The following is a 26,863-nucleotide window of genomic DNA, read 5'->3' as shown; positions in this document are numbered from 1 at the left end:
AAATGTTTCAAACAGATTAAAGCACAAAATAATTATTATTTAACCTCAGTTAATGCATTACTACTAACAAAGAGCAATACTTGTTACAGAAGTTATTTTTTGTTTAAAAAAAATACAGCTTTTAGTTCATGTTAGCTTGGGTCCATTTACAACTTTTGATTTTAATAATGCGTTATTAAATTTTTAAATTAACAAAGATTAAAACTTGCTTAGAAGAATTTTTCATTGGCAGTCTATGTTAACTAATGAATTAACTAATGTTAAATAATAGAGACTTAATGTAAAGTGTGACCGAACAATATCTAGGGCACGTCCCAGCTAACAATTTTTGTTAGCAGAATGTTACCAAACCAAAAACTAATGTTAGGGGAATGTTCTTTGTTTGCTGGGGTTGTAGTCCAGATTAAAATGTGAAAAGGTTTAAAAATAAAAAGCCTTTTAAGTCTAAGTATGTACAGTAGGTATTCAGTGCTGCGATGAATACCACAGCGAATACAAAAATCTGAAAGGCTCTTTAAAACATTTAAAGGGGTCATGAACTGAGAAACCAAAATTCCCTTAACCTTTTGACATCAGAACTCAAAACTTTGTTCTGATGTAATAGTGTGGATAAGCACCACCTCTGCAGCTTTGGATCAACACCAGCTTCAACTGCCTGTTTAGCCCCGCCCACCGATTCACCCCTGTCGTGTTTACGAGAGATGCGACCGCGCAGGTCTACGCAAAAACCAAATGATAAAGATAGCTCTGAAGACAACAAGACGCTGTGTTTACAGTGTTTGCACTGCCTTCCTTCTGATCGCAATGTTAGGAAAGAGTAGACCGGTCATTACCCGGTCACTATTGCTTTGTCTCTTCTTACAGATCATTTGATATGTATTGAATTTTTATTCATTTTTGACCTAAATCACAGCAGCGTCCATCTATGAGGAATGTACGCTGTCGAACATACACAACTATTAGCCAATCATAGCAGTGGGTGTTTACTTCTCAGTCCACAATCCGCCACAACTATTCAAACAGAGCATTGTGATGAGGGGGGTAAAAAACAGGAAAGAAAATAGCTTATTACTTCTAAATTATGATGTTTTCTGATGTAAAAATCTTGAAAACATTATAAGTAGACCTCAGAGAACAGTACAAAATAAAAAACAAAGGCAGTTCATGACCACTTTAAATCCTGTTCAGAAACAGAAAGTAGGCAGCTGCATTGTTTACGGGGTTACGGCTGCATTTCTGCTGTTCCTTCAGCGCCATCTGCTGTCAGACAGTGAATGTGCATTTTCATTCTTCATGTCTCTTTCTCTCGTTCTGCCATGCGCTTCTCATCCATGTTGGGTTTGTTTACATGAGAGTGCGCATGCCTTTTTGATGCAGTGTACAGCGGCCTTATGTATTGTAACCAGTTGACAGGATGAGTATTTGTAAAATGCATTCATTTTAATGCAATTTCTAATAAATATTTATTCACAGTATTTTGCCCATGATAACAATATCATACATTTTCATTATCGTGAGCATTATCGTAAGCAGCCACTGTTTCATCCACTCAGCCTGAATATTCTGTGGCTCTGTTCAAAACCCAAGTGAGATGCCTATCTAGACAGCAATTGCATTATGGGAACAGTTCAGATGTTTTAAAATAGTATGCTAGACAGTATTTTTTAGTGGCGGTCCTTTGTTTTGTTTTCTGTTTAACCGATTATTTTCCTCCACACCATATGTTGTTTTTGCTTTGAAGTAAATTCCTCTATTGAACCAATCCCTTTGTGTTATGGCTGTGACCGTAACAGTATCTTAATTAGTATTGATTAGTATCATATTCAGTCTTGAAAAGGAAGAAAACAACAAGAGGAGACAATTAGTGTGTACAACTAAGATCAAGTTATCTGACGTTAGTTTAGTGAAAGTGTACCTGGACATCGGGGACAGCACTCTCCAGGAGGAGTGTATGCATTAGAACACCTCGGTGCCGGACATGATGCTATACCACATCTTGTCTGACCATCCTGCACACACACACACACACACACACACACACACTTACACGTTAATGTATATAAACTAGCTGATAATTATGAAAATACTAGTCAAATGTTTGTGAACATTACTTTTAAAAAAATTTTTTTAATCAGCATATTAGAATTATTTCTGAAGGATCATGTGACACTGAAGACTGGAGTAATGATGCTGAAAATTCAGCTTTACATCTGAGGAATAAATTATACTTTAAAATATATTACAATAGAAAATTGTCATTTCAAATTGCAATAATATTTGCTAAAATTACACTTTTTTTTTTACTGTATTTTTAATTCAATTATTCAAATGCAGCCTTGGAAGATACTTTGAAAACATTTAATTAATCATTAAAAGTCATTCAAAACATTTAAAATTCATAATCAGTTTCCAAACTTTTAACAAGAACTGTAATGAACAGCACATTTTCCCCAAAATATTCAACATTTAATAAACACTGAAACATCTAAATAGTTGCTTATACTTGCTCAAACAAACCCTGAACCCCATTCAAGTCTGGTATTAAACGTTCAAAAATGTTAAATCTAGGATTTCCAATTGCATGTACCTGACAGGTGCACGTCTTACAGGCATCCTCCGGGTCCGTGAACGTTTGGCCATTTTCATACATGCGCTGCTTGTACTGGCACTGCCCACAGGAGTCACCACAGCAGTCGCCATCTGTCATACAGTTATCAACATCTAAACAACTCACTGGATTGAACTGTGACCGATCTTTGTCTAAGCAGCCACTGTTTCATCCTCTCAGCCTGAATATTCTGCAGCTCTGTTCCAAACCCTAGTGAGATTCCTATCTAGACAGCAAGAGTAAGCATTATAGGAACTTCCAGATGTTTTGAAACAGCAGACAGTATGTGAAACGTTTTTATGTGGTCAGTTCTGAGAATAGGAGAAAGAAATTTGTTCTAATTAAAGTGCAAATATTTCATATATTTTCAGATATAATTTAAATATACTTCAAAATATAAAAACATTATACAGATGTTAAAATACAGTTAATGTGCATACAAATAATTTCGATAAGCTTTATTTTTTTTATATGCTTTTACTATACATTTTTGTGATACTTACTTACTGACTCATTACCTTAGCAATACTCTAACTGAAGTAACTCTACTTAGAGTCTAACATCAAACTCTGAAAGTTTTTCTTTCAGAGTGATTCAAATCAGTCAGGATTTGGCTAGGATACTGCCTTACAAGTTAACTGCCTATGTATGTAGAAACAGATCCAACTCATTTGGGTTTGGAACAGTTCCTCTGTGTTCTCTTACCTGGGGGATTTGGGCAGGGCACGTTGGGCGGATCTGGACAGTCGTTAGGCCTACACCTCACCTGTCCATCTGCACAAGAACATGCTTGGCCAGCGTCAGTCCACGTGGCTCCTTCTTCATACTGAAAACCATTCCACGTACATCCTACATACATGGACACAGAATGCAATGAATACATATACACTGCCATTCAAAAGCTTAGGGCAGTCATGATATCAGATTTTACACCACACAATTACCATGGCCAAAAGAATGAACAACAATGATATATATTATAAAGAAAATAACAAAAAAATTATATTAAAGGTGGGGTATGTATTTTTTTGTAAAAAATAGACTCGTACTCGGGCCGAGTAACAAAACAAACTTGTAGCCAATCAGCAGGAAGGGGCGTGTCTACTCATGATGCAGAGGAGAGAGAGCGCTCATCAGTGCACATGACATTAGCCGAGCAGAGCAACGACAGAAAGATAAAAAGAGAGGTGGATAAAAAACAAAAGAGGAAAACGTCTGCGGTACAAAAGAATGCTTACACCGTGTCTACACCGGATGCGACAGTTGTTGTGTCGAGCAGCATAAATAGAACGCGGCAGCAGTTTACTGTCGGGGATATGTCGTGTCGCATCGCATCACGCCGCATCCAGTGTAGACAGCATCACTGATTATAATGAGTTCTATAGTATTTTGTCGCGCCGCTCGCGTCCGGTGTAGATATGGTGTTACGATAAGGTAGGGTGACCATACGTGCCATTGTTTTTGTGGTTGACCACCCACATTAAGCTTTTGGCCTGTCGGATGTGCCTTTGATTGCAATATATTCCTATAAATATACCCGCTCTACTTAAAACTGGTTTTGTGATCATGGTTATTGTCAGTACCGGTGTATCACCACACCCCTAATGAACACATTAACGATATTTCACTTTTTAAATATAATGATTATTGTCAGTACCAATATATTGCAATAGGGTCTGGCTGCAGACTTGCACTTGTACTCTCAGACACTTGCACTTCCGCGGGTGACGACACTTGCAGTCTTTTATTATTTTGTTCTATTTATTGATTATTTTTAGTTTGAATCTCTCAACATTTTACAACAGTAGCCAGGTGGTGAAGACAAGAAAAAAGAAACTAAATTACAATGTCACTTGCAATCGCCGCTATCTGCGATGTCACCTGCGTTGCCAATGGAGACAAAGACGCTGTGGTGCTTAAACGATTAAAACTAGGAGAAAAATCAAGACCCGCAAATCTGTGGCTGTGCTAAAAATTGACCTTCAAAGACACATTGCAAAGACTGCTCGATCCTGCAGGTTTGCACTACACAACATCAGAAAGATCAGGCACTTTCTGACAGAGCATACTGCACAACTTCTTGTCCAGGCCCTTGTCGTTTCCAGGCTGGACTACTGCAATGCTCTTCTGGCTGGACTGCCATCAAACACAATCAAACCTCTACAAATGATTCAGAATGCAGCGGCACGACTGGTCTTCAACGAGCCCATGTTACACCTCTCTTCATCTCCTTGCACTGGCTACCAGTGGCAGCTCGCATCAAGTTCAAGACACTGATGCTTGCATACAGAACGACCACAGGCTCAGCACCCTCCTACTTCCACTCACTATTACGAATCTACATCCCTTCCAGAAGTCTGAGATCTGCTAGTGAGCGACGCCTTGTGGTACCATCACAGGGAGGCTCAAAATCACTCTCCAGAACATTCTCGTTCACCATTCCTGGCTGGTGAAATAATCTTCCCATCCCTATCCCGAATGCTGGATCCCTGTCAATCTTCAAGCAACAACGGAAAACTCATCTCTTTCGGCACTACTTGACTTCATTCTAAACGAAAAAAAAAAACGTAACCCTTCCCTCTATCTTTCTCTCCTTCCCTTGCTAGCTTTTACTTATTTGAACAATGACTGAGACTTGGTGTTACGAGCACTTCCTCTGGCTGATTGCCTCTTCAAGATGAATCGCTTCTTGTATTCCCCAATTGTAAGTCGCTTTGGATAAAAGTGTCTGCCAAATGACTAAATGTAAATGTAAATGTTTCTTTTTTCTTGTCTTCACCACCTGGCTACTGCTGTAAAATGTTGAGAGATTCAGACTGTGACTGTAACAGTATCTCTATTTGTAATGATGAGGATATCATCATATTCAGAGTCTTGAAAAGGAAGGAAACAACAAGAGGAAACTAACTATTAGTGTGCACAACTAAAGCCCCATTCAGACTACACAATTTTGTTTTGTCACCATGTCAGATTATGCGAGTTTGACTCATAAAATCTTGTTGTGTCATGAAAAAGAAACATGTCAGACTATACCAGGGATCCTCAAATCTGGCCCACTCCTGCAGAGTTTAGCTCTACCCTTAATCAAACACACCTGAGCATGCTAATCAGAGTCTTCAAGATCATTAGAAAAAAAATGCCTTGACAAAAGGGCACTTTGGGCATCAAGGGGAAAAGGGGCAGGTGCTCAAGCACCCACTGCACCCCCCTCTGCACGTGCCTGGAGATCCAGTTGTGTTCCCCTTTGTTTTGTTTTCTTTTTACCTGACTATTTTCCTCCACACGATATGTTGTTTTTGCTTTGAAGTAAATTCCTCTATTGAACCAATCCCTTTGTGTTATGACTGTGAACGTAACAGTATCTCTATTTGTAACGATGAGACTATCATCATTTTCACAGTCTTGAAGAGGAGGAAAATGACAAGAGGAAACTAACTGTTAGTGTGCACAACTAAGATCAAGTTATCTGAGGTTAGAGAGTGAAAGTGTACCTGGACACCGGGGACAGCACTCTCCAGGAGGAGTGTATGCATTAGCACACCTCGGTGCCGGACATGATGCTACACCACATCTTGTCTGACCATCCTGCACACACACACACACACACACACACACACACATATTAATATATATAAACTAGCTGATAATTAAGACAGTACTTTGTAAAAAAAAGTTTGTAAAAATTACTTTTAAAAAATGTTTTTAATCAGCATATTTGAATTATTTCTGAAGGATCATGTGACACTGAAGACTGGAGTAATGATGCTGAAAATTCAGCTTTGCATCAGAGGAATAAATTATACTTTAAAATATATTACAATAGAAAATTGTCATTTCAAATTGCAATAATATTTACTAAAATTACACTTTTTTACTGTATTTTTTATTAAATTATTCAAATGCAGCCTTGGAAAATACTTTGAAAACATTTAATTCATCATTAAAAGTCATTAAAAACATTTAAAATTCATAATCAGTTTCCAAACTTTTAACAAGAACTGTAATGAACAGCACATTTTCCCAAAACTATTCAACATTTAATAAACACTGAAACATCTAAAGAGTTGCTTATACTTGCTCAAACAAACCCTGAACCCCATTCAAGTCTGGTATTAAACGTTCAAAAATGTTAAATCTAGGATTTCCAATTGCATGTACCTGACAGGTGCACGTCTTACAGGCATCCTCCGGGTCCGTGAACGTTTGGCCATTTTCATACATGCGCTGCTTGTACTGGCACTGCCCACAGGAGTCACCACGGCAATTGTCCTCTGTTATACAATTATCAACATTTAAACAACTCACTGGACTGAACTGTGAGTCTAAGCAGCCACTGTTTCATCCTCTCAGCCTGAATATTCTGCAGCTCTGTTCCAAACCCTAGTGAGATTCCTATCTAGACAGTATGTGAAACGTTTTTATGTGGTCAGTTCTGAGAATAGGAGAAATAAATTTGTTCTAATTAAAGTGCAAATATTTTATATATTTTCAGATATAATTTAAATATACTTCAAAATATAAAAACATTATACAGATGTTAAAATACAGTAAATGTGCATACAAATAATTTCGATAAGCTTTATTTATTTTTTTATATGCTTTTACTATACATTTTTGTGATACTTACAGCACTGACTCATTACCTTAGCAATACTCTAACTGAAGTAACTCTACTTAGAGTCTAACATCAAACTCTGGAAGTTTTTCTTTCAGAGTGATTCAAATCAGTCAGGATTTGGCTAGGATACTGCCTTACAAGTTAACTGCCTATGTATGTAGAAACAGATCCAACTCATTTGGGTTTGGAACAGTTCCTCTGTGTTTTTCTCCCTGTCTTTCACATTTTCTTTCTCTTACCTGGGGGATTTGGGCAGGGCACGTTGGGCGGATCTGGACAGTCGTTACGCCTACTACACCTCACCTGTCCATCTGCACAAGAACATGTTTGGCCAGCGTCAGTCCACGTGGCTCCTTCTTCATACTGAAAACCATTCCACGTACATCCTACATACATGGACACAGAATGCAATGAATACATATACACTGCCATTCAAAAGCTTAGGGCAGTCATGATATCAGATTTTACACCACACAATTACCATGGCCAAAAGAATGAACAAGAATGATATATATTATAAAAAAATAAATAATAATTTATATTAAAGGTGGGGTATGTATTTTTTTGTAAAAAATAGACTCGGACTCGGGCCGAGTAACAAAACAAACTTGTAGCCAATCAGCAGGAAGGGGCGTGTCTACTCATGATGCAGAGGAGAGAGAGCGCTCATCAGTGCACATGACATTAGCCGAGCAGAGCGACGACAGAAAGATAGAGATAAAAAGAGAGGTGGATAAAAAACAAAAGAGGAAAACGTCTGCGGTACAAAGGAATGCTTACACCGTGTCTACACCGGATGCGACAGTTGTTGTGTCGAGCAGCATAAATAGAACGCGGCAGCAGTTTACTGTCGGGGATATGTCGTGTCGCATCGCATCACGCCGCATCCAGTGTAGACAGCATCACTGATTATAATGAGTTCTATAGTATTTTGACGCGCTGCTCGCGTCCGGTGTAGATATGCCATTGTTTTTGTGGTTGACCACCCACATTAAGCTTTTGGCCTGTCGGATGTGCCTTTGATTGCAATCTATTCCTATAAATATACCCGCTCTACTTATAACTGGTTTTGTGATCCAGGGTCACAAATATCATGGTTATTGTCAGTACCGGTGTATCACCACACCCCTAATGAACACATTAACGATATTTCACTTTTTAAATATAATGATTATTGTCAGTACCAATATATTGCAATAGGGTCTGGCTGCAGACTTGCACTTGTACTCTCAGACACTTGCACTTCCGCGGGTGACGACACTTGCAGTCTTTTATTATTTTTTTATTTTGTTCTATTTATTGATTATTTTTAGTTTGAATCTCTCAACATTTTACAACAGTAGCCAGGTGGTGAAGACAAGAAAAAAGAAACTAAATTACAATGTCACTTGCAATCGCCGCTATCTGCGATGTCACCTGCGTTGCCAATGGAGACAAAGACGCTGTGGTGCTTAAACGATTAAAACTAGGAGAAAAATCAAGACCCGCAAATCCATGGCTGTGCTAAAAATTGACCTTAAAAGAGCACATTGCAAAGACTGCTCAATCCTGCAGGTTTGCTCTACACAACATCAGAAAGATCAGGCACTTTCTGACAGAGCATGCTGCACAACTTCTTGTCCAGGCCCTTGTCGTTTCCAGGCTGGACTACTGCAATGCTCTTCTGGCTGGACTGCCATCAAACACAATCAAACCTCTACAAATGATTCAGAATGCAGCGGCACGACTGGTCTTCAACGAGCCCATGTTACACCTCTCTTCATCTCCTTGCACTGGCTACCAGTGGCAGCTCGCATCAAGTTCAAGACACTGATGCTTGCATACAGAACGACCACAGGCTCAGCACCCTCCTACTTCCACTCACTATTACGAACCTACATCCCCTCCAGAAGTCTGAGATCTGCTAGTGAACGACGCCTTGTGGTACCATCACAGAGAGGCTCAAAATCACTCTCCAGAACATTCTCGTTCACCATTCCTGGCTGGTGGAATAATCTTCCCATCCCTATCCCGAATGCCGGATCCCTGTCAATCTTCAAGCAACAACTGAAAACTCATCTCTTTCGGCACTACTTGACTTCATCCTAAACTCAAAAAAAAAAACTTAATTTTTCCCTCTATCTTTCTCTCCTTCCCTTGCTAGCTTTTACTTATTTGAACAATGACTGAGACTTGGTGTTACGAGCACTTCCTCTGGCTGATTGCCTCTTCAAGATGAATCGCTTCTTGTATTCCCCAATTGTAAGTCGCTTTGGATAAAAGCGTCTGCCAAATGACTAAATGTAAATGTTTCTTTTTTCTTGTCTTCACCACCTGGCTACTGCTGTAAAATGTTGAGAGATTCAGACTGTGACTGTAACAGTATCTCTATTTGTAATGATGAGGATATCATCATATTCAGAGTCTTGAAAAGGAAGGAAACAACAAGAGGAAACTAACTATTAGTGTGCACAACTAAAGCCCCATTCAGACTACTCAATTTTTTTTTTGTCACCATGTCAGATTATGCGATTTTGACTCATAAAATCTTGTTGTGTCATGAAAAAGAAACATGTCAGACTATACCAGGGATCCTCAAATCTGGCCCACTCCTGCAGAGTTTAGCTCTACCCTTAATCAAACACACCTGAGCATGCTAATCAGAGTCTTCAAGATCATTAGAAAAAAAAATGCCTTGACAAAAGGGCACTTTGGGCATCAAGGGGAAAAGGGGCAGGTGCTCAAGCACCCACTGCACCCCCCTCTGCACGTGCCTGGAGATCCAGTTGTGTTCCCCTTTGTTTTCTTTTCTTTTTACCTGACTATTTTCCTCCACACCATATGTTGTTTTTGCTTTGAAGTAAATTCCCCTATTGAACCAATCCCTTTGTGTTATGGCTGTGAACGTAACAGTATCTCTATTTGTAACGATGAGACTATCATCATTTTCACAGTCTTGAAGAGGAGGAAAATGACAAGAGGAAACTAACTGTTAGTGTGTACAACTAAGATCAAGTTATCTGAGGTTAGTGAGTGAAAATGTACCTGGACACCGGGGACAGCACTCTCCAGGAGGAGTGTATGCATTAGAACACCTCGGTGCCGGACATGATGCTACACCACATCTTGTCTGACCATCCTGCGCACACACACACACACACACACACACACACAAACACATATTAATGTATATAAAATAGCTGATAATTAAGACAGTACTTTGTAAAAAAAAGTTTGTAAAAATTACTTTTAAAAAAATGTTTTTAATCAGCATATTAGAATTATTTCTGAAGGATCATGTGACACTGAAGACTGGAGTAATGATGCTGAGAATTCAGCTTTGCATCAGAGGAATAAATTATACTTTAAAATATATTACAATAGAAAATTGTCATTTCAAATTGCGATAATATTTACTAAAATGACACTTTTTTTTTTACTGTATTTTTTATTAAATTATTCAAATGCAGCCTTGGAAAATACTTTGAAAACATTTAATTCATCATTAAAAGTCATTAAAAACATTTAAAATTCATAATCAGTTTCCAAACTTTTAACAAGAACTGTAATGAACAGCACATTTTCCCAAAACTATTCAACATTTAATAAACACTGAAACATCTAAATAGTTGCTTATACCGTCTCAAACAATCCCTGAACCCCGTTCAAGTCTGGTATTAAACGTTCAAAAATGTCAAATCTAGGATTTCCAATTGCATGTACCTGACAGGTGCACGTCTTACAGGCATCCTCCGGGTCCGTGAACGTTTGGCCATTTTCATACATGCGCTGCTTGTACTGGCACTGCCCACAGGAGTCACCACGGCAATTGTCATCTGTTATACAATTATCAGTACAAAATAAAAAACAAAGGCAGTTCATGACCACTTTAAATCCTGTTCAGAAACAGAAAGTAGGCAGCTGCATTGTTTACGGGGTTACGGCTGCATTTCTGCTGTTCCTTCAGCGCCATCTGCTGTCAGACAGTGAATGTGCATTTTCATTCATCATGTCTCTTTCTCTCATTCTGCCATGCGCTTCTCATCCATGTTGGGTTTGTTTACATGAGAGTGCGCATGCCTTTTTGATGCAGTGTACAGCGGCCTTATGTATTGTAACCAGTTGATAGGATGAGTATTTGTAAAATGCATTCATTTTAATGCAATTTCTAATAAATATTTATTCACAGTATTTTGCCCATGATAACAATATCATGCATTTTCATTATTGTGATATATCGTATTACAGAATACAGGCACATGTCTAACTGTGATTGATGTTAGTCTAAGCAGCCACTGTTTCATCCTCTCAGCCTGAATATTCTGTGGCTCTGTTCAAAACCCAAGTGAGATGCCTATCTAGACAGCAATTGCATTATGGGAACAGTTCAGATGTTTTAAAATAGTATGCTAGACAGTATTTTTTAGTGGCGGTCCTTTGTTTTGTTTTCTGTTTAACCGATTATTTTCCTCCACACCATATGTTGTTTTTGCTTTGAAGTAAATTCCTCTATTGAACCAATCCCTTTGTGTTATGGCTGTGACCGTAACAGTATCTTAATTAGTATTGATTAGTACCATATTCAGTCTTGAAAAGGAAGAAAACAACAAGAGGAGACAATTAGTGTGTACAACTAAGATCAAGTTATCTGACGTTAATTTAGTGAAAGTGTACCTGGACATCGGGGACAGCACTCTCCAGGAGGAGTGTAGGCATTAGCACATGGCAGTTGGTGACATCCTGGTGAACTACATAGTGTCTGACCATCCTGCACACACACATTCATGTATACAAACTTGCTGATATAACAAAAAGTACTTTTTAAAAAAATGTTTTTAATCAGCATATTTGAATTATTTCTGAAGGATCATGTGACACTGAAGACTGGAGTAATGATGCTGAAAATTCAGCTTTGCATCAGAGGAATAAATTATACTTTAAAATATATTACAATAGAAAATTCTCATTTCAAATTGCAATAATATTTTGTAATATTACTATTTTTTTCTGTATTTTAATTAAATAAATGCAGCCTTGGTGAGTGTAAGAGACTTCATTAAAACCAAAATGTTAAACATTTAATAAACACTGAAACATTTAAATAGTTGGCACATACTTGATCATACAATCCCTGAACCCCATTCAAGTCTGGTATTAAACATGCATAAAATGTTAAATCTAGGATTTCCAATTGCATGTACCTGACAGGTGCACGTCTTACAGGCATCATCCGGGTCCGTGAACGTTTGGCCATTTTCATACATGCGCTGCTTGTACTGGCACTGCCCACAGGAGTCACCACAGCAGTCGCCATCTGTCATACAGTTATCAACATCTAAACAACTCACTGGATTGAACTGTGACCGATCTTTGTCTAAGCAGCCACTGTTTCATCCTCTCAGCCTGAATATTCTGCAGCTCTGTTCCAAACCCTAGTGAGATTCCTATCTAGACAGTATGTGAAACGTTTTTATGTGGTCAGTTCTGAGAATAGGAGAAAGAAATTTGTTCTAATTAAAGTGCAAATATTTTATATATTTTCAGATATAATTTAAATATACTTCAAAATATAAAAACATTATACAGATGTTAAAATACAGTAAATGTACATACAAATAATTTCGACAAGCTTTATTTATTTTTTTATATGCTTTTACTATACATTTTTGTGATACTTACAGCACTGACTCATTAGCAATACTCTAACTGAAGTAACTCTACTTAGAGTCTAACATCAAACTCTGGAAGTTTTTCTTTCAGAGTGATTCAAATCAGTCAGGATTTGGCTAGGATACTGCCTTACAAGTTAACTGCCTATGTATGTAGAAACAGATCCAACTCATTTGGGTTTGGAACAGTTCCTCTGTGTTTTTCTCCCTGTCTTTCACATTTTCTTTCTCTTACCTGGGGGATTTGGGCAGGGCACGTTGGGCGGATCTGGACAGTCGTTAGGCCTACACCTCACCTGTCCATCTGCACAAGAACATGTTTGGCCAGCGTCAGTCCACGTGGCTCCTTCTTCATACTGAAAACCATTCCACGTACATCCTACATACATGGACACAGAATGCAATGAATACATATACACTGCCATTCAAAAGCTTAGGGCAGTCATGATATCAGATTTTACACCACACAATTACCATGGCCAAAAGAATGAACAACAATGATATATATTATAAAAAAATAAATAATAATTTATATTAAAGGTGGGGTATGTATTTTTTTGTACATACAAACAATAGACTCGGACTCGGGTCGAGTAACAAAACAAACTTGTAGCCAATCAGCAGGAAGGGGCGTGTCTACTCATGATGCAGAGGAGAGGGAGCGCTCATCATTGCACATGACATTAGCCGAGCAGAGCGACGACAGAAAGATAAAAAGAGAGGTGGATAAAAAACAAAAGAGGAAAACGTCTGCGGTACAAAGGAATGCTTACACCGTGTCTACACCGGATGCGACAGTTGTTGTGTCGAGCAGCATAAATAGAACGCGGCAGCAGTTTACTGTCGGGGATATGTCGTGTCGCATCGCATCACGCCGCATCCAGTGTAGACAGCATCACTGATTATAATGAGTTCTATAGTATTTTGACGCGCTGCTCGCGTCCGGTGTAGATGTGCCATTGTTTTTGTGGTTGACCACCCACATTAAGTTTTTGGCCTGTCGGATGTGCCTTTGATTGCAATCTATTCCTATAAATATACCCGCTCTACTTATAACTGGTTTTGTGATCCAGGGTCACAAATATCATGGTTATTGTCAGTACCGGTGTATCACCACACCCCTAATGAACACATTAACGATATTGCACTTTTTAAATATAATGATTATTGTCAGTACCAATATATTGCAATAGGGTCTGGCTGCAGACTTGCACTTGCACTCTCAGACACTTGCACTTCCGCAGGTGACGACACTTATTATTTTTTTATTTTGTTCTATTTATTGATTATTTTTAGTTTGAATCTCTCAACATTTTACAACAGTAGCCAGGTGGTGAAGACAAGAAAAAAGAAACTAAATTACAATGTCACTTGCAATCGCCGCTATCTGCGATGTCACTTGCGTTGCCAATGGAGACAAAGACGCTGTGGTGCTTAAACGATTAAAACTAGGAGAAAAATCAAGACCCGCAAATCCGTGGCTTCAGAACAGCAGAATATGAACGCAATGCGAAAAGTTTCTCATTAAGCTTTTTTCCTCCCGTAGAAAACCATAAACACTTAATATTCATTCTAATAACATTGCGTTCATATTCTGCTGTTCTGAAGCCACGGATTTGCGGGTCTTGTCTTTTTCTCCTACAGATGACTTGCAGGACCCTGTTCGTTATTGTATTAAATTAGTTTTAATCGTTTAAGCACCACAGCGTCTTTGTCTCCATTTGCAACACAAGTGACGTCGCAGATAGCAGCGATTGCAAGTGACATTGTAATTTAGACACTCGAATGAGTTGTCTTCAACCAGCTCTCACTGTTTCTTTCACAGTACAACAAACTGGATGCTAAACAGTCAGGCTTCAGGAGTGGCCATTCAACAGAGACTGCGCTACTCTCAGTCACTGAAGCCCTGCGAATTGCAAAGGCTGATTCCAAATCATCAGTCCTCATTCTGCTGGATCTTTCTGCTGTTTGTGACACTGTCAATCATCAGATCCTCCTGTCTACCGTCTCATCACTGGGCATCACTGGGATCCAACATTCCACTTCGCTGGTTTGAATCCTATCTCACCGGTAGGTCTTTCAGGGTGGCCTGGGGAGGGGAAGTATCCAAACCACATCAACTGGTCACTGGAGTTCCTCAGGGATCGGTTCTTGGACCCCTCCACTTCTCCACAAACACTACATCACTGGGTCCCATCATACATGCACATGGCTTCTCCTATCACTGCTACGCCAATGACACACAACTCTCTCTCTCTTTTCAACCAGATGACCCAACGGTAGCTGCACGGATCTCAGGCTGCCTGGCGGACATCTCGGCATGGATGAAAGAACATCACCTACAGCTCAACCTGGCAAAGACAGAGCTTCTTGTCTTCCCTGCCACTCCGACTCTACAGCATGACTTCACAATTCAGTTAGGCTCATCAATGATTGCCCCATCAACTTTGGTCAGAAATCTTGGTGTAATCTTTGATGACCAGCTGACCTTCAAAGAGCACATTGCAAAGACTGCTCGATCCTGCAGATTTGCTCTACACAACATCAGAAAGATCAGGCCCTTTCTGACAGAGCATGCTGCACAACTTCTTGTCCAGGCCCTTGTCGTTTCCAGGCTGGACTACTGCAATGCTCTTCTGGCTGGACTGCCATCAAACACAATCCAACCTCTACAAATGATTCAGAATGCAGCGGCACGGCTGGTCTTCAACGAGCCCATGTTACACCTCTCTTCATCTCCTTGCACTGGCTACCAGTGGCAGCACGCATCAAGTTCAAGACACTGATGCTTGCATACAGAACGACCACAGGCTCAGCACCCTCCTACTTCCACTCACTATTACGAATCTACATCCCTTCCAGAAGTCTGAGATTTGCTAGTGAGCGACGCCTTGTGGTACCATCACAGGGAGGCTCAAAATCACTCTCCAGAACATTCTCGTTCACCATTCCTGGCTGGTGGAATAATCTTCCCATCCCTATCCCGAATGCTGGATCCCTGTCAATCTTCAAGCAACAACGGAAAACTCATCTCTTTCGGCACTACTTGACTTCATTCTAAACGAAAAAAAAAAACGTAACCCTTCCCTCTATCTTTCTCTCCTTCCCTTGCTAGCTTTTACTTATTTGAACAATGACTGAGACTTGGTGTTACGAGCACTTCCTCTGGCTGATTGCCTCTTCAAGATGAATCGCTTCTTGTATTCCCCAATTGTAAGTCGCTTTGGATAAAAGCGTCTGCCAAATGACTAAATGTAAATGTTTCTTTTTTCTTGTCTTCACCACCTGGCTACTGCTGTAAAATGTTGAGAGATTCAGACTGTGACTGTAACAGTATCTCTATTTGTAATGATGAGGATATCATCATATTCAGAGTCTTGAAAAGGAAGGAAACAACAAGAGGAAACTAACTATTAGTGTGCACAACTAAAGCCCCATTCAGACTACACAATTTTGTTTTGTCACCATGTCAGATTATGCGAGTTTGACTCATAAAATCTTGTTGTGTCATGAAAAAGAAACATGTCAGACTATACCAGGGATCCTCAAATCTGGCCCACTCCTGCAGAGTTTAGCTCTACCCTTAATCAAACACACCTGAGCATGCTAATCAGAGTCTTCAAGATCATTAGAAAAAAAATGCCTTGACAAAAGGGCACTTTGGGCATCAAGGGGAAAAGGGGCAGGTGCTCAAGCACCCACTGCACCCCCCTCTGCACGTGCCTGGAGATCCAGTTGTGTTCCCCTTTGTTTTGTTTTCTTTTTACCTGACTATTTTCCTCCACACCATATGTTGTTTTTGCTTTGAAGTAAATTCCCCTATTGAACCAATCCCTTTGTGTTATGACTGTGAACGTAACAGTATCTCTATTTGTAACGATGAGACTATCATCATTTTCACAGTCTTGAAGAGGAGGAAAATGACAAGAGGAAACTAACTGTTAGTGTGCACAACTAAGATCAAGTTATCTGAGGTTAGAGAGTGAAAGTGTACCTGGACACCGGGGACAGCACTCTCCAGGAGGAGTGTATGCATTAGAACACCTCGGTGCCGGACATGATGCTATACCACATCTTGTCTGACCATCCTGCACACACACACACACACACACACACACACACATATTAATATATATAAACTAGCTGATAATTAAGACAGTACTTTGTAAAAAAAAGTTTGTAAAAATTACTTTAAAAAAAATGTTTTTAATCAGCATATTTGAATTATTTCTGAAGGATCATGTGACACTGAAGACTGGAGTAATGATTCTGAAAATTCAGCTTTGCATCAGAGGAATAAATTATACTTTAAAATATATTACAATAGAAAATTGTCATTTCAAATTGCGATAATATTTGCTAAAATTACACTTTTTTTTTTTACTGTATTTTTAATTCAATTATTCAAATGCAGCCTTGGAAGATACTTTGAAAACATTTAATTAATCATTAAAAGTCATTAAAAACATTTAAAATTCATAATCAGTTTCCAAACTTTTAACAAGAACTGTAATGAACAGCACATTTCCCACAAAATATTCAACATTTAATAAACACTGAAACATCTAAATAGTTGCTTATACTTGCTCAAATAAAACCCTGAACCCCGTTCAAGTCTGGTATTAAACGTTCAAAAATGTCAAATCTAGGATTTCCAATTGCATGTACCTGACAGGTGCACGTCTTACAGGCATCCTCCGGGTCCGTGAACGTTTGGCCATTTTCATACATGCGCTGCTTGTACTGGCACTGCCCACAGGAGTCACCACAGCAGTCGCCATCTGTCATACAGTTATCAACATCTAAACAACTCACTGGATTGAACTGTGACCGATCTTTGTCTAAGTAGCCACTGTTTTATCCTCTCAGCCTGAATATTCTGCAGCTCTGTTCCAAACCCTAGTGAGATTCCTATCTAGACAGCAAGAGTAAGCATTATAGGAACTTCCAGATGTTTTGAAACAGCAGACAGTATGTGAAACGTTTTTATGCGGTCAGTTCTGAGAATAGGAGAAAGAAATTTGTTCTAATTAAAGTGCAAATATTTTATATTTTTTCAGATATAAATATATAAGTATATTTAAATATACTTCAAAATATAAAAACATTATACAGATGTTAAAATACAGTAAATGTGCATACAAATAATTTCGATAAGCTTTATTTATTTTTTATATGCTTTTACTATACATTTTTGTGATACAGCACTGACTCATTACCTTAGCAATACTCTAACTGAAGTAACTCTACTTAGAGTCTAACATCAAACTCTGAAAGTTTTTCTTTCAGAGTGATTCAAATCAGTCAGGATTTGGCTAGGATACTGCCTTACAAGTTAACTGCCTATGTATGTAGAAACAGATCCAACTCATTTGGGTTTGGAACAGTTCCTCTGTGTTCTCTTACCTGGGGGATTTGGGCAGGGCACGTTGGGCGGATCTGGACAGTCGTTACGCCTACTACACCTCACCTGTCCATCTGCACAAGAACATGTTTGGCCAGCGTCAGTCCACGTGGCTCCTTCTTCATACTGAAAACCATTCCACGTACATCCTACATACATGGACACAGAATGCAATGAATACATATACACTGCCATTCAAAAGCTTAGGGCAGTCATGATATCAGATTTTACACCACACAATTACCATGGCCAAAAGAATGAACAATGATATATATTATAAAAAAAAATAACAAAAAAAATATTAAAGGTGGGGTATGTATTTTTTTGTAAAAAATAGACTCGTACTCGGGCCGAGTAACAAAACAAACTTGTAGCCAATCAGCAGGAAGGGGCGTGTCTACTCATGATGCAGAGGAGAGAGAGCGCTCATCAGTGCACATGACATTAGCCGAGCAGAGCGACGACAGAAAGATAAAAAGAGAGGTGGATAAAAAACAAAAGAGGAAAACGTCTGCGGTACAAAAGAATGCTTACACCGTGTCTACACCGGATGCGACAGTTGTTGTGTCGAGCAGCATAAATAGAACGCGGCAGCAGTTTACTGTCGGGGATATGTCGTGTCGCATCACATCACGCCGCATCCAGTGTAGACAGCATCACTGATTATAATGAGCTCTATAGTATTTTGTCGCGCCGCTCGCGTCCGGTGTAGATATGGTGTTACGATAAGGTAGGGTGACCATACGTGCCATTGTTTTTGTGGTTGACCACCCACATTAAGCTTTTGGCCTGTCGGATGTGCCTTTGATTGCAATCTATTCCTATAAATATACACGCTCTACTTATAACTGGTTTTGTGATCCAGGGTCACAAATATCATGGTTATTTTCAGTACCGGTGTATCACCACACCCCTAATGAACACATTAACGATATTTCACTTTTTAAATATAATGATTATTGTCAGTACCAATATATTGCAATAGGGTCTGGCTGCAGACTTGCACTTGTACTCTCAGACACTTGCACTTCCGCGGGTGACGACACTTGCAGTCTTTTATTTTTTTTTTATTTTGTTCTATTTATTGATTATTTTTAGTTTGAATCTCTCAACATTTTACAACAGTAGTCACGTGGTGAAGACAAGAAAAAAGAAACTAAATTACAATGTCACTTGCAATCGCCGCTATCTGCGACGTCACTTGCGTTGCCAATGGAGACAAAGACACTGTGGTGCTTAAACGATTAAAACTAGGAGAAAAAGACAAGACCCGCAAATCCGTGCCTTCAGAACAGCAGAATATGAACGCAATGCGCAAAGTTTCTCGTTAAGCGTTTTCCTCCCGTAGAAAACCATAAACACTTAATATTCATACTAATAACATTGCGTTCATATTCTGCTGTCACTTTTGATCAGTTTAATGCACCCTTGCAGAAAAAAGGATTAATTTCTAAAAAAAATATTATTGACCCCAAACATTTGAATGGTACTGTATGAGAGAATGTGTTTTATGTTCAAGTTAGTGGCAGCAGTACTTCAGAATGTCTTACCTGTGCACACTGGACAGCAGGTGTTAGGAGGGGCTGGAGCGGGAACTGCACAGGTCAAAAGTGGGCATCTTTCCTGATGACATCTCACGTTACCATTCTAACAAAAAAACAACATAATGTTACACAAGAATCAATGACTTCAGTGACGTCAGACCTAGCATGACCAGCTTTGATGTGTCAAGTTTGAATGTACACATATGCAAAAGAGTTTCAAGAGATTCAACTTTTTGTCATCTTCCTGAGATGAAGCCAACATAAGGCTTTATAAAAATACAAAGTGCACGAGTCATATGGAATTGTTCTTTTTGGACAATTGATTTTTTTTGCACAGTTTTTTATTTTTTTTAAATATATTTTTTATTTACTCAAAATTTTGGCATGTCATATTCGTCAATTTTAGCCAAAAATGCCATTTCATTTTAAGTCAACATTTTATTTTATGCAAAATAAACCAAATATTTAAACATTTTATTAATTAATTTAAACGTCAACTTAACAAATAAAACTTATTTTATCAACAGTATATCTTTGATTAAATTGAAAAAAATATTGACAAAATCAAAAAACAAACATTTTCATTAGTAATTTAATTGATTATCCTTGCTTGAAATTGAACTGACAGTAGCTCTTTTCACTCTAAGTGTGTGTTTCACCTTGCATAAACACTGGATGCATGGACCTCCACCTGGAGGCCTGAACTCTTTTCCATTTTCATAAACCCTTCCTTCATATTCACAAGCTGCAACACAGTACAACACATTAGTATTTGTGTCTTAAATCCAGGACAGCTCCATGTCTTTTTTTAATAATGTCTTAAAAGAAAGATATTTGCATGCTTATTTACTGTTACAAGTCGGACAGCACTGGTTGTGTGGTTTTGTTGGGTGCGTGCAACTCGTAGACGGACATGAAGATGTTGCAGATACACACGACACTTGCCCACCCTGCATCACAAGATATACCCATACACGCATACATTCACATGATCATATATATATATATATTAGTAAACACTTTAGTAAACACTCACCGAGCACTGACATCTTAAGCATGGATCCTGTCTGGACACAAAGGTTTGACCGTCTGTGTACACCTCGCCCTCATAAGTGCACTCCTCACATCTGAACACCAACACACAGAACTGATTAATGAAGGTCAACTAAAGAGTGTTTCACCTCTGTCTCGTTCACTCTTCTAGCTAAAAGCGTGATGAAATGATAATACCGTGCACAACATTCTCCTGGTCTCCTGATTGGATTATGACAGGGAGTCGGTGGGCAGGGAGGGTACTGAACGCAATTTATATTTCCATTCTGAAAAAAAAAAAGTTTGTTAAAAACTTTTTCTAGAATGTAATTATTTTTGATTTGGAAAACCATTTCATCCAAATAAATTTGAGATTTTTTTAATTTGCCGCTTTTATTCAAAGCGATTTACACTGCATTCAGAGTAAAAATGTTATCAGTTCATGCATTCTCTAGGAAATAAAATAAAATAAAATTGACATCAGTGGCAGTGAAGCATAGCAGATTCTAAACAAAAATAAAAATACTTAAAAACTTAAATAAAAATATGTAAAATTTCATATCAATGACAGTCAAGCAGCAGATTACAAAAACAAAAATGCAAGTTTTGAAAAACAAAATTAAATTAATAAATCATTTAAAATTAATTAATAAAATAATTTACACATCAGGAACAAAGATACGAACACTGAATTTTTTTTTTATTATTTAATAACTTTTTTTATAAAAAAAAATAAAAATTACATATCAATGACAGTGAAGCAGATTCTACACAAAAAACAAAACATTTTAAAACTTAAAATAAAATAAAAATTACATACTGTATCAATGACAGTGAAGAAGCAGATTACAAACAAAAAGGCAAGTTTTGAAAAACATTAATAAAACAAAATGAATAACTTTAAAAAATTTACATATCAATGACAGTGAAGCAGTTTATAAACAAAAATATAAGTATTAAAAAACATTTGTATACTGAATAAAATAAAATAAAATATGATCAAATAAAAAGTAAGTAGAAATTATAAACAAACAAAAGTTGCAAAGCAGATTCTTACGCAACGTACCTCACATTTACACGTGGGATCACATGTGGGTCCTGGCGGCAGAGCCATCCCGTTCGGGATGTCTACTCCATTCAAACTGCAACCTGTGAGAAATATATGTATCAAACTAATTTAAAGTATAAGTAGCCATTTACTAGATACTTCTTTCCAAAGTGATATATTCCTAGCCTTTCAGTAAATGTTTGTTGTTATAACCTGTTGACCTATCATGGCATTGCTGAACTCTGACAAACATTTTTTTCTTGGAATAATGTCCAGTATGTATCAAAAAAGTAAACTGACAGAATTTTGATTTCATGCTCTCAATTGTTCTTAACTTTTTAAATGTTTTAAACAGTTCAAATGTATCATATTTAAAAGGTTGGACACACCGTCACAGACAGGACAGCAGGTTCCAGGAGGAGGAGAGGCTGGGCTGTTACAGGGGATATTACACAGCTCACTCTCGCACTGAACCAGACCCTCCTATAGAGAGAGAAAGAGATGATATATGAAGAATAAAACACTAATGGTCCAAAAGCAGCTCGCTAACAGGTGAAGGCCCACCGTGCATGTACAGGTCGTGCAGGGGTCATTACGAAGCTTCCACCGAGAGCCGTGCTGATGCCGCACATTGTCCTGGACACAACCTTCATATCACGAGAAAAACTCTTATGATAAGTATAAGCTTTTAAAGACAACCTTAACTTAAGTGAGTTGTAATTAAAATTGACAATGTAGAAAAAGTCCAGAACACACTTACTTCGACACCTGGGACAGCACCGCCCACCTACAGTCTCCACCAAATTACAGGCAATTTCAGAACATGACTCAGTGTTACAGACTATATTCCCGGACTATAAGAAAAAAACACACACGCCACTTAATTAGTGCTGATTTTAAAGGGGAAAAGTTCAATAACTTACTATTTAGCATTGCATTGCAGGTACATTAAATACTTAAAATAAAAAAACATTAAATAATATTGTTAAATAAAATAATTTTTAAAAATTTGACATATTGCCTTGGCAACTAACTAAAATAAGTTGAAGTACTAAAATTATTAAAAATAAAAATAATTTAAATTCCCATACATATATGTTTGTGTTGTATGTTTTACTAATATACACACACAAATAATATACAGACTGTAAAAAAAAAAAAAAAGTTGAGCCAATTGAAAATTTTAAGGCAAGCAGCTTCAGCAGATTAAGTTGGCTCAACTTTTTTCTTTTTTTTTTACAGTGCAATAATAAATAATATAACTATTAATATGTATATAATATCTATGTATGTATGCACATTTGTGTGTGTGTGTGTGTGTGTGTGTGTGTGTATACATATATAAGCTAATTAAACTAAGCTAAAAATAAAAGCTAATTCGAATTATTAATAAATACTACAATAGTATACAAAAATAACACTTGTTATATAATAAAATTCATTTTGCAAAAATAATAAGTGAAGTAATATGTCACTTTTTGGATTAACAACATACTATAATACTTGACTTCCTGTTTCAATTTGTAAATTTTTTTAATTTAAATTTGTGATAAGTTTTGCAAACTAAGTATGTGGCGGGATGCAACTATAAACTCATATTACTTTCCAGTAAGTAAGATATAGAATGTAAAGTGTACTTTTTATAAGGAGTATTAAAACGATAAGTACACATTTTATAAAATAGTAAAATGAAAAATTTAAAGAGAAACATTTCTGTCAACTAAATACTAAATAATTAGTACTAATACTAAATACTAAATAACTCATACCAATGCTCTTGTAATATAAAATATACATTTGTTGTAAATAATAGTCACAATATTGTAAATGTACAATGTGTAACCTTGTGTTGACTCATCCCAACAAGGGCAAAACAGAAAAGCACACTGGCATCTCAGCCTTACATTGCACACACAGCGTTTGCAGGGGTCACGGGAGGGTTGAACAGAGACGCCGTCTAGAATAACCTGCCCCTCAAAGTCACAGCGGGAACAATCTCTGCAACAGGAGCCGAACGGTGGCTTCACACCATCCTGACACGTCTGAGGACACCGCTGCACATCAACACATGCCTGATTCCCACTCTGATCAGCAAAACACAATACGTGCAAACAAGCGTGAGGTCACTGGAGGAACTCATTGGAGGAACCTGTCATTCATTGTATGTGTGTAAGTGAGAGGGATGAAGCACCTCACAAGAACAGGTCTGGCAGCCATCGATGGTACTGAAAAAGCCGTTGTATGGGCGACCGCCCACATTACATGCTGCAAAGGACACAATAAAATACATGCAAATTACAGTGTGAACTGGTCCAGAATTGTTAGTCACAAATACGTGATAGAGGTCAAATGAAAGAGCTCAAATGTGACCCTGGACCTCAAAACCAGTCTTAAGTAGCACAGGTAAATTTGTAGCCAAAAATAAATTTTTCTTTTATGCCAAAAATCATTATGATATTAAATAAAGATCATGTTCCATGAAGATATTTGGTAAATTTCCTACCATAAATATATCAAAACTTAATTTCTGATTAGTAATATGCATTGCTAAGGACTTCATGTGGGCAGCTTTAAAGGCGATTTTCTCAATATTTAGATTTTTTTGCACCCTCAGATTCCAGATTTTCAAATAGTTGTATCTCGGCCAAATCGTGCCCTAACAAATCATACATCAATGGAAAGCTTATTTATTCAGCTTTCAGATGATGCATCTCACCTAGTGTCTAATCTCTACCTAGCTGGGGACTACTTTCAGGCGCTGCGTAATATCATTGCGTCTGCTGCATCCATGGTACGGCAGCAAAGTTCCTTGATTATTACGCTGGAATGAGAGTATAGTTCCTAGCCATATCGACTTAGAAAATCGCAACTTTTCATTTTCCGCCAGTCTTAGTACATGATGTAACTACAGAAGAGTCAAGCTTTAAATAGGAAAATTATCGAAACTCTTTGGTCATTTTTGAGCGAGATGCTAATGGTCATATCAGATTCAATGATCTATGCTAAGCTAAGCTAAAAGTGCTACCGCCAAACCTGGAGATCGGCTGAATGGATTCAAAAACGGTAACTCTCAACCATTTAACTCTAGGGGAGTTGTAAAATGAGCCTATTTTCAAAAAAAGTGGAGTGTTCCTTTAAGACTGGTTTTGTGGTCCAGGGTCACAAATGTGCTTGTGATTGTACTGGAGCAGGTGGGACAGCACTCTCCAGGTCTCCTGTAGGGGGTTGGACACGGGGTGGGTGGACACTGGATGGGGTCACATGCCACCTGACCTTTCTGCAAATTAACATGTGTATTCCAGGTTAACATGATGAAAGTTAAATGGTTGAGCAATTTGCAGACATGTTTAAAATGCAGCTCTTATTAATTTTAGTTTAGTAGTTTAGTCATTTACTTTGTACAGTGAAGAGGATGCCAGTAATATTTCAGTATCATTGATATACTAATATAGTTTTTGTTAATATTTTGAATTAGGTTTTATTTTTATATTTTCTGGTTTCACTTTAGCTTTAGTTAAAGGTTTAATATTTTGTTAATATATAATATAATAGGATATCATATAATATAATATAATTAGTGCTGTCAAATGATTCATCATGATTAATCGCATCCAAAATAAAAGTTTTTGTTTACATAATATATGCGTGTATACTGTGTATATTTATTATGTTTATATAAATACATATACATGTATATATTTAAGAAAAATATATGTTATGTTTATACATTAAATATATTTATCTGTAATATAAATTATATAAATATATACACGTAAATATTTTCAAATATATACTGTATGTGTGTGCATTATATATACATAGTAAATATACACAGTGCACACATGTATATTATGTAAACAAAAACTTTTATTTTTGGATGCAATTAATCGTTTGACAGCACTAAATATAATATAATATAATAATAAATATTTGTATATTGTGCTGTAATATTTTGTCATTTTTAGTTAAACTACACGAAAATAAGACCTGCTGCCTTAGCAACAAGCTGAAATAAAAAAAGTTAACATTTATTTTATTTCACAAGATGTTTTGTTATGGTTTTAGTTTTTAGTTATGAGCTCCATATTCTCCTATAAAATAAAATCCTGATGTGTCAATATTACTTTTTTTCTTTTATTGGATTTCATCTGAAAGTTCAATAAACTTTCCTATTTAAAAACTACTGACTCTTATTTCATTTTACAAGGTAAATTAAATTCAAATACATCAATAATTACTTATTAAAATCTTAAAATCTTTATATACATTGATAGTCTTTGTCCCAGAACATCTGCAAAATTGAAAAGTCTTTTGCCTGATCAGTTTGACCTCATTTAACCTTTGCACTCAATTAAAATTTAACAAAGTATTTAAAAATCTGTATTCTGTATAACTTTTATAACGTAACATATAATCTTTGAATATGCTTATTAGAGTTCCTATAGACCAATTCTAATACTCCAAGGAGCATAGTCTGTGAATTATTTTGTTCCTCATGTTAAGCTGTATCTCTTCCTATAATACCTACATAACTGCTGGTTATACTCTGTATGATTATGTATGTGACAAATAAATAATTACTTAATTCTCTGAAATATGTGAACAGTAATATGAGATTACTTAGCCCTTTTATCATCTTTTTCTTGGGTGGTTTTTAAAGGTTTTGTGGTACAGTTCTTTTTTTGTTTTAATTTTAATTTCAATTTCATCCCCATAAGGAGAACACACACAAACACACAGTAGACTCACAGAGCAGCTGCATTTGAGGCAAGGGTTTGATCTCGACACAAACTCCTTCCCGTTCTCATAGATTTCACCCTCATGTTCACATCCTAAAGATTTACACGGAAGAAAAAACAAATACACCTTTTATAATGCAACAAAGTACTTTGGAGTAGCATTTAAATACTATAGTATATGAAAGTGTCATTCATTCATTGGAATACATCAAAGCACAGTGA

At 37.3% G+C, this 26,863-nt stretch overlaps 1 protein-coding gene across 2 annotated transcripts in view; it reads right to left on the bottom strand.

The window, feature by feature from the left end:
• The window catches only part of kcp (kielin cysteine rich BMP regulator), a 55,871-nt gene that overhangs the window by 16,822 nt on the left and 12,186 nt on the right, over positions 1-26,863 (bottom strand). The window contains exons 9-34 of one of the 2 annotated variants that reach the window (XM_079447041.1): positions 26,652-26,734; positions 25,086-25,179; positions 24,094-24,167; positions 23,807-23,986; positions 22,663-22,756; positions 22,467-22,549; positions 22,292-22,385; positions 21,921-22,003; positions 21,053-21,141; positions 20,859-20,949; positions 20,673-20,772; positions 20,482-20,567; positions 19,829-19,925; positions 18,281-18,427; positions 17,543-17,655; positions 16,869-16,962; positions 13,110-13,253; positions 12,407-12,519; positions 11,880-11,973; positions 10,929-11,041; positions 10,251-10,344; positions 7,466-7,612; positions 6,767-6,879; positions 6,100-6,193; positions 3,314-3,457; positions 2,588-2,700 (exon numbers count right to left, since the gene is read on the bottom strand). In XM_079447041.1, coding sequence (XP_079303167.1) covers positions 2,588-2,700; positions 3,314-3,457; positions 6,100-6,193; positions 6,767-6,879; positions 7,466-7,612; positions 10,251-10,344; positions 10,929-11,041; positions 11,880-11,973; positions 12,407-12,519; positions 13,110-13,253; positions 16,869-16,962; positions 17,543-17,655; positions 18,281-18,427; positions 19,829-19,925; positions 20,482-20,567; positions 20,673-20,772; positions 20,859-20,949; positions 21,053-21,141; positions 21,921-22,003; positions 22,292-22,385; positions 22,467-22,549; positions 22,663-22,756; positions 23,807-23,986; positions 24,094-24,167; positions 25,086-25,179; positions 26,652-26,734 — 2,771 coding nt within the window. The remainder of the gene's footprint in view (positions 1-2,587; positions 2,701-3,313; positions 3,458-6,099; positions 6,194-6,766; positions 6,880-7,465; positions 7,613-10,250; positions 10,345-10,928; positions 11,042-11,879; positions 11,974-12,406; positions 12,520-13,109; positions 13,254-16,868; positions 16,963-17,542; positions 17,656-18,280; positions 18,428-19,828; positions 19,926-20,481; positions 20,568-20,672; positions 20,773-20,858; positions 20,950-21,052; positions 21,142-21,920; positions 22,004-22,291; positions 22,386-22,466; positions 22,550-22,662; positions 22,757-23,806; positions 23,987-24,093; positions 24,168-25,085; positions 25,180-26,651; positions 26,735-26,863) is intronic. The other variant, XM_079447042.1, reaches the window with a different exon arrangement.

Source organism: Barbus barbus (assembly GCF_936440315.1).
Source record: "Barbus barbus genome assembly, chromosome: 22".
Classification (NCBI taxonomy): Eukaryota; Metazoa; Chordata; class Actinopteri; order Cypriniformes; family Cyprinidae; genus Barbus; species Barbus barbus.
This window is presented reverse-complemented; position numbering and strand designations above follow the sequence as displayed.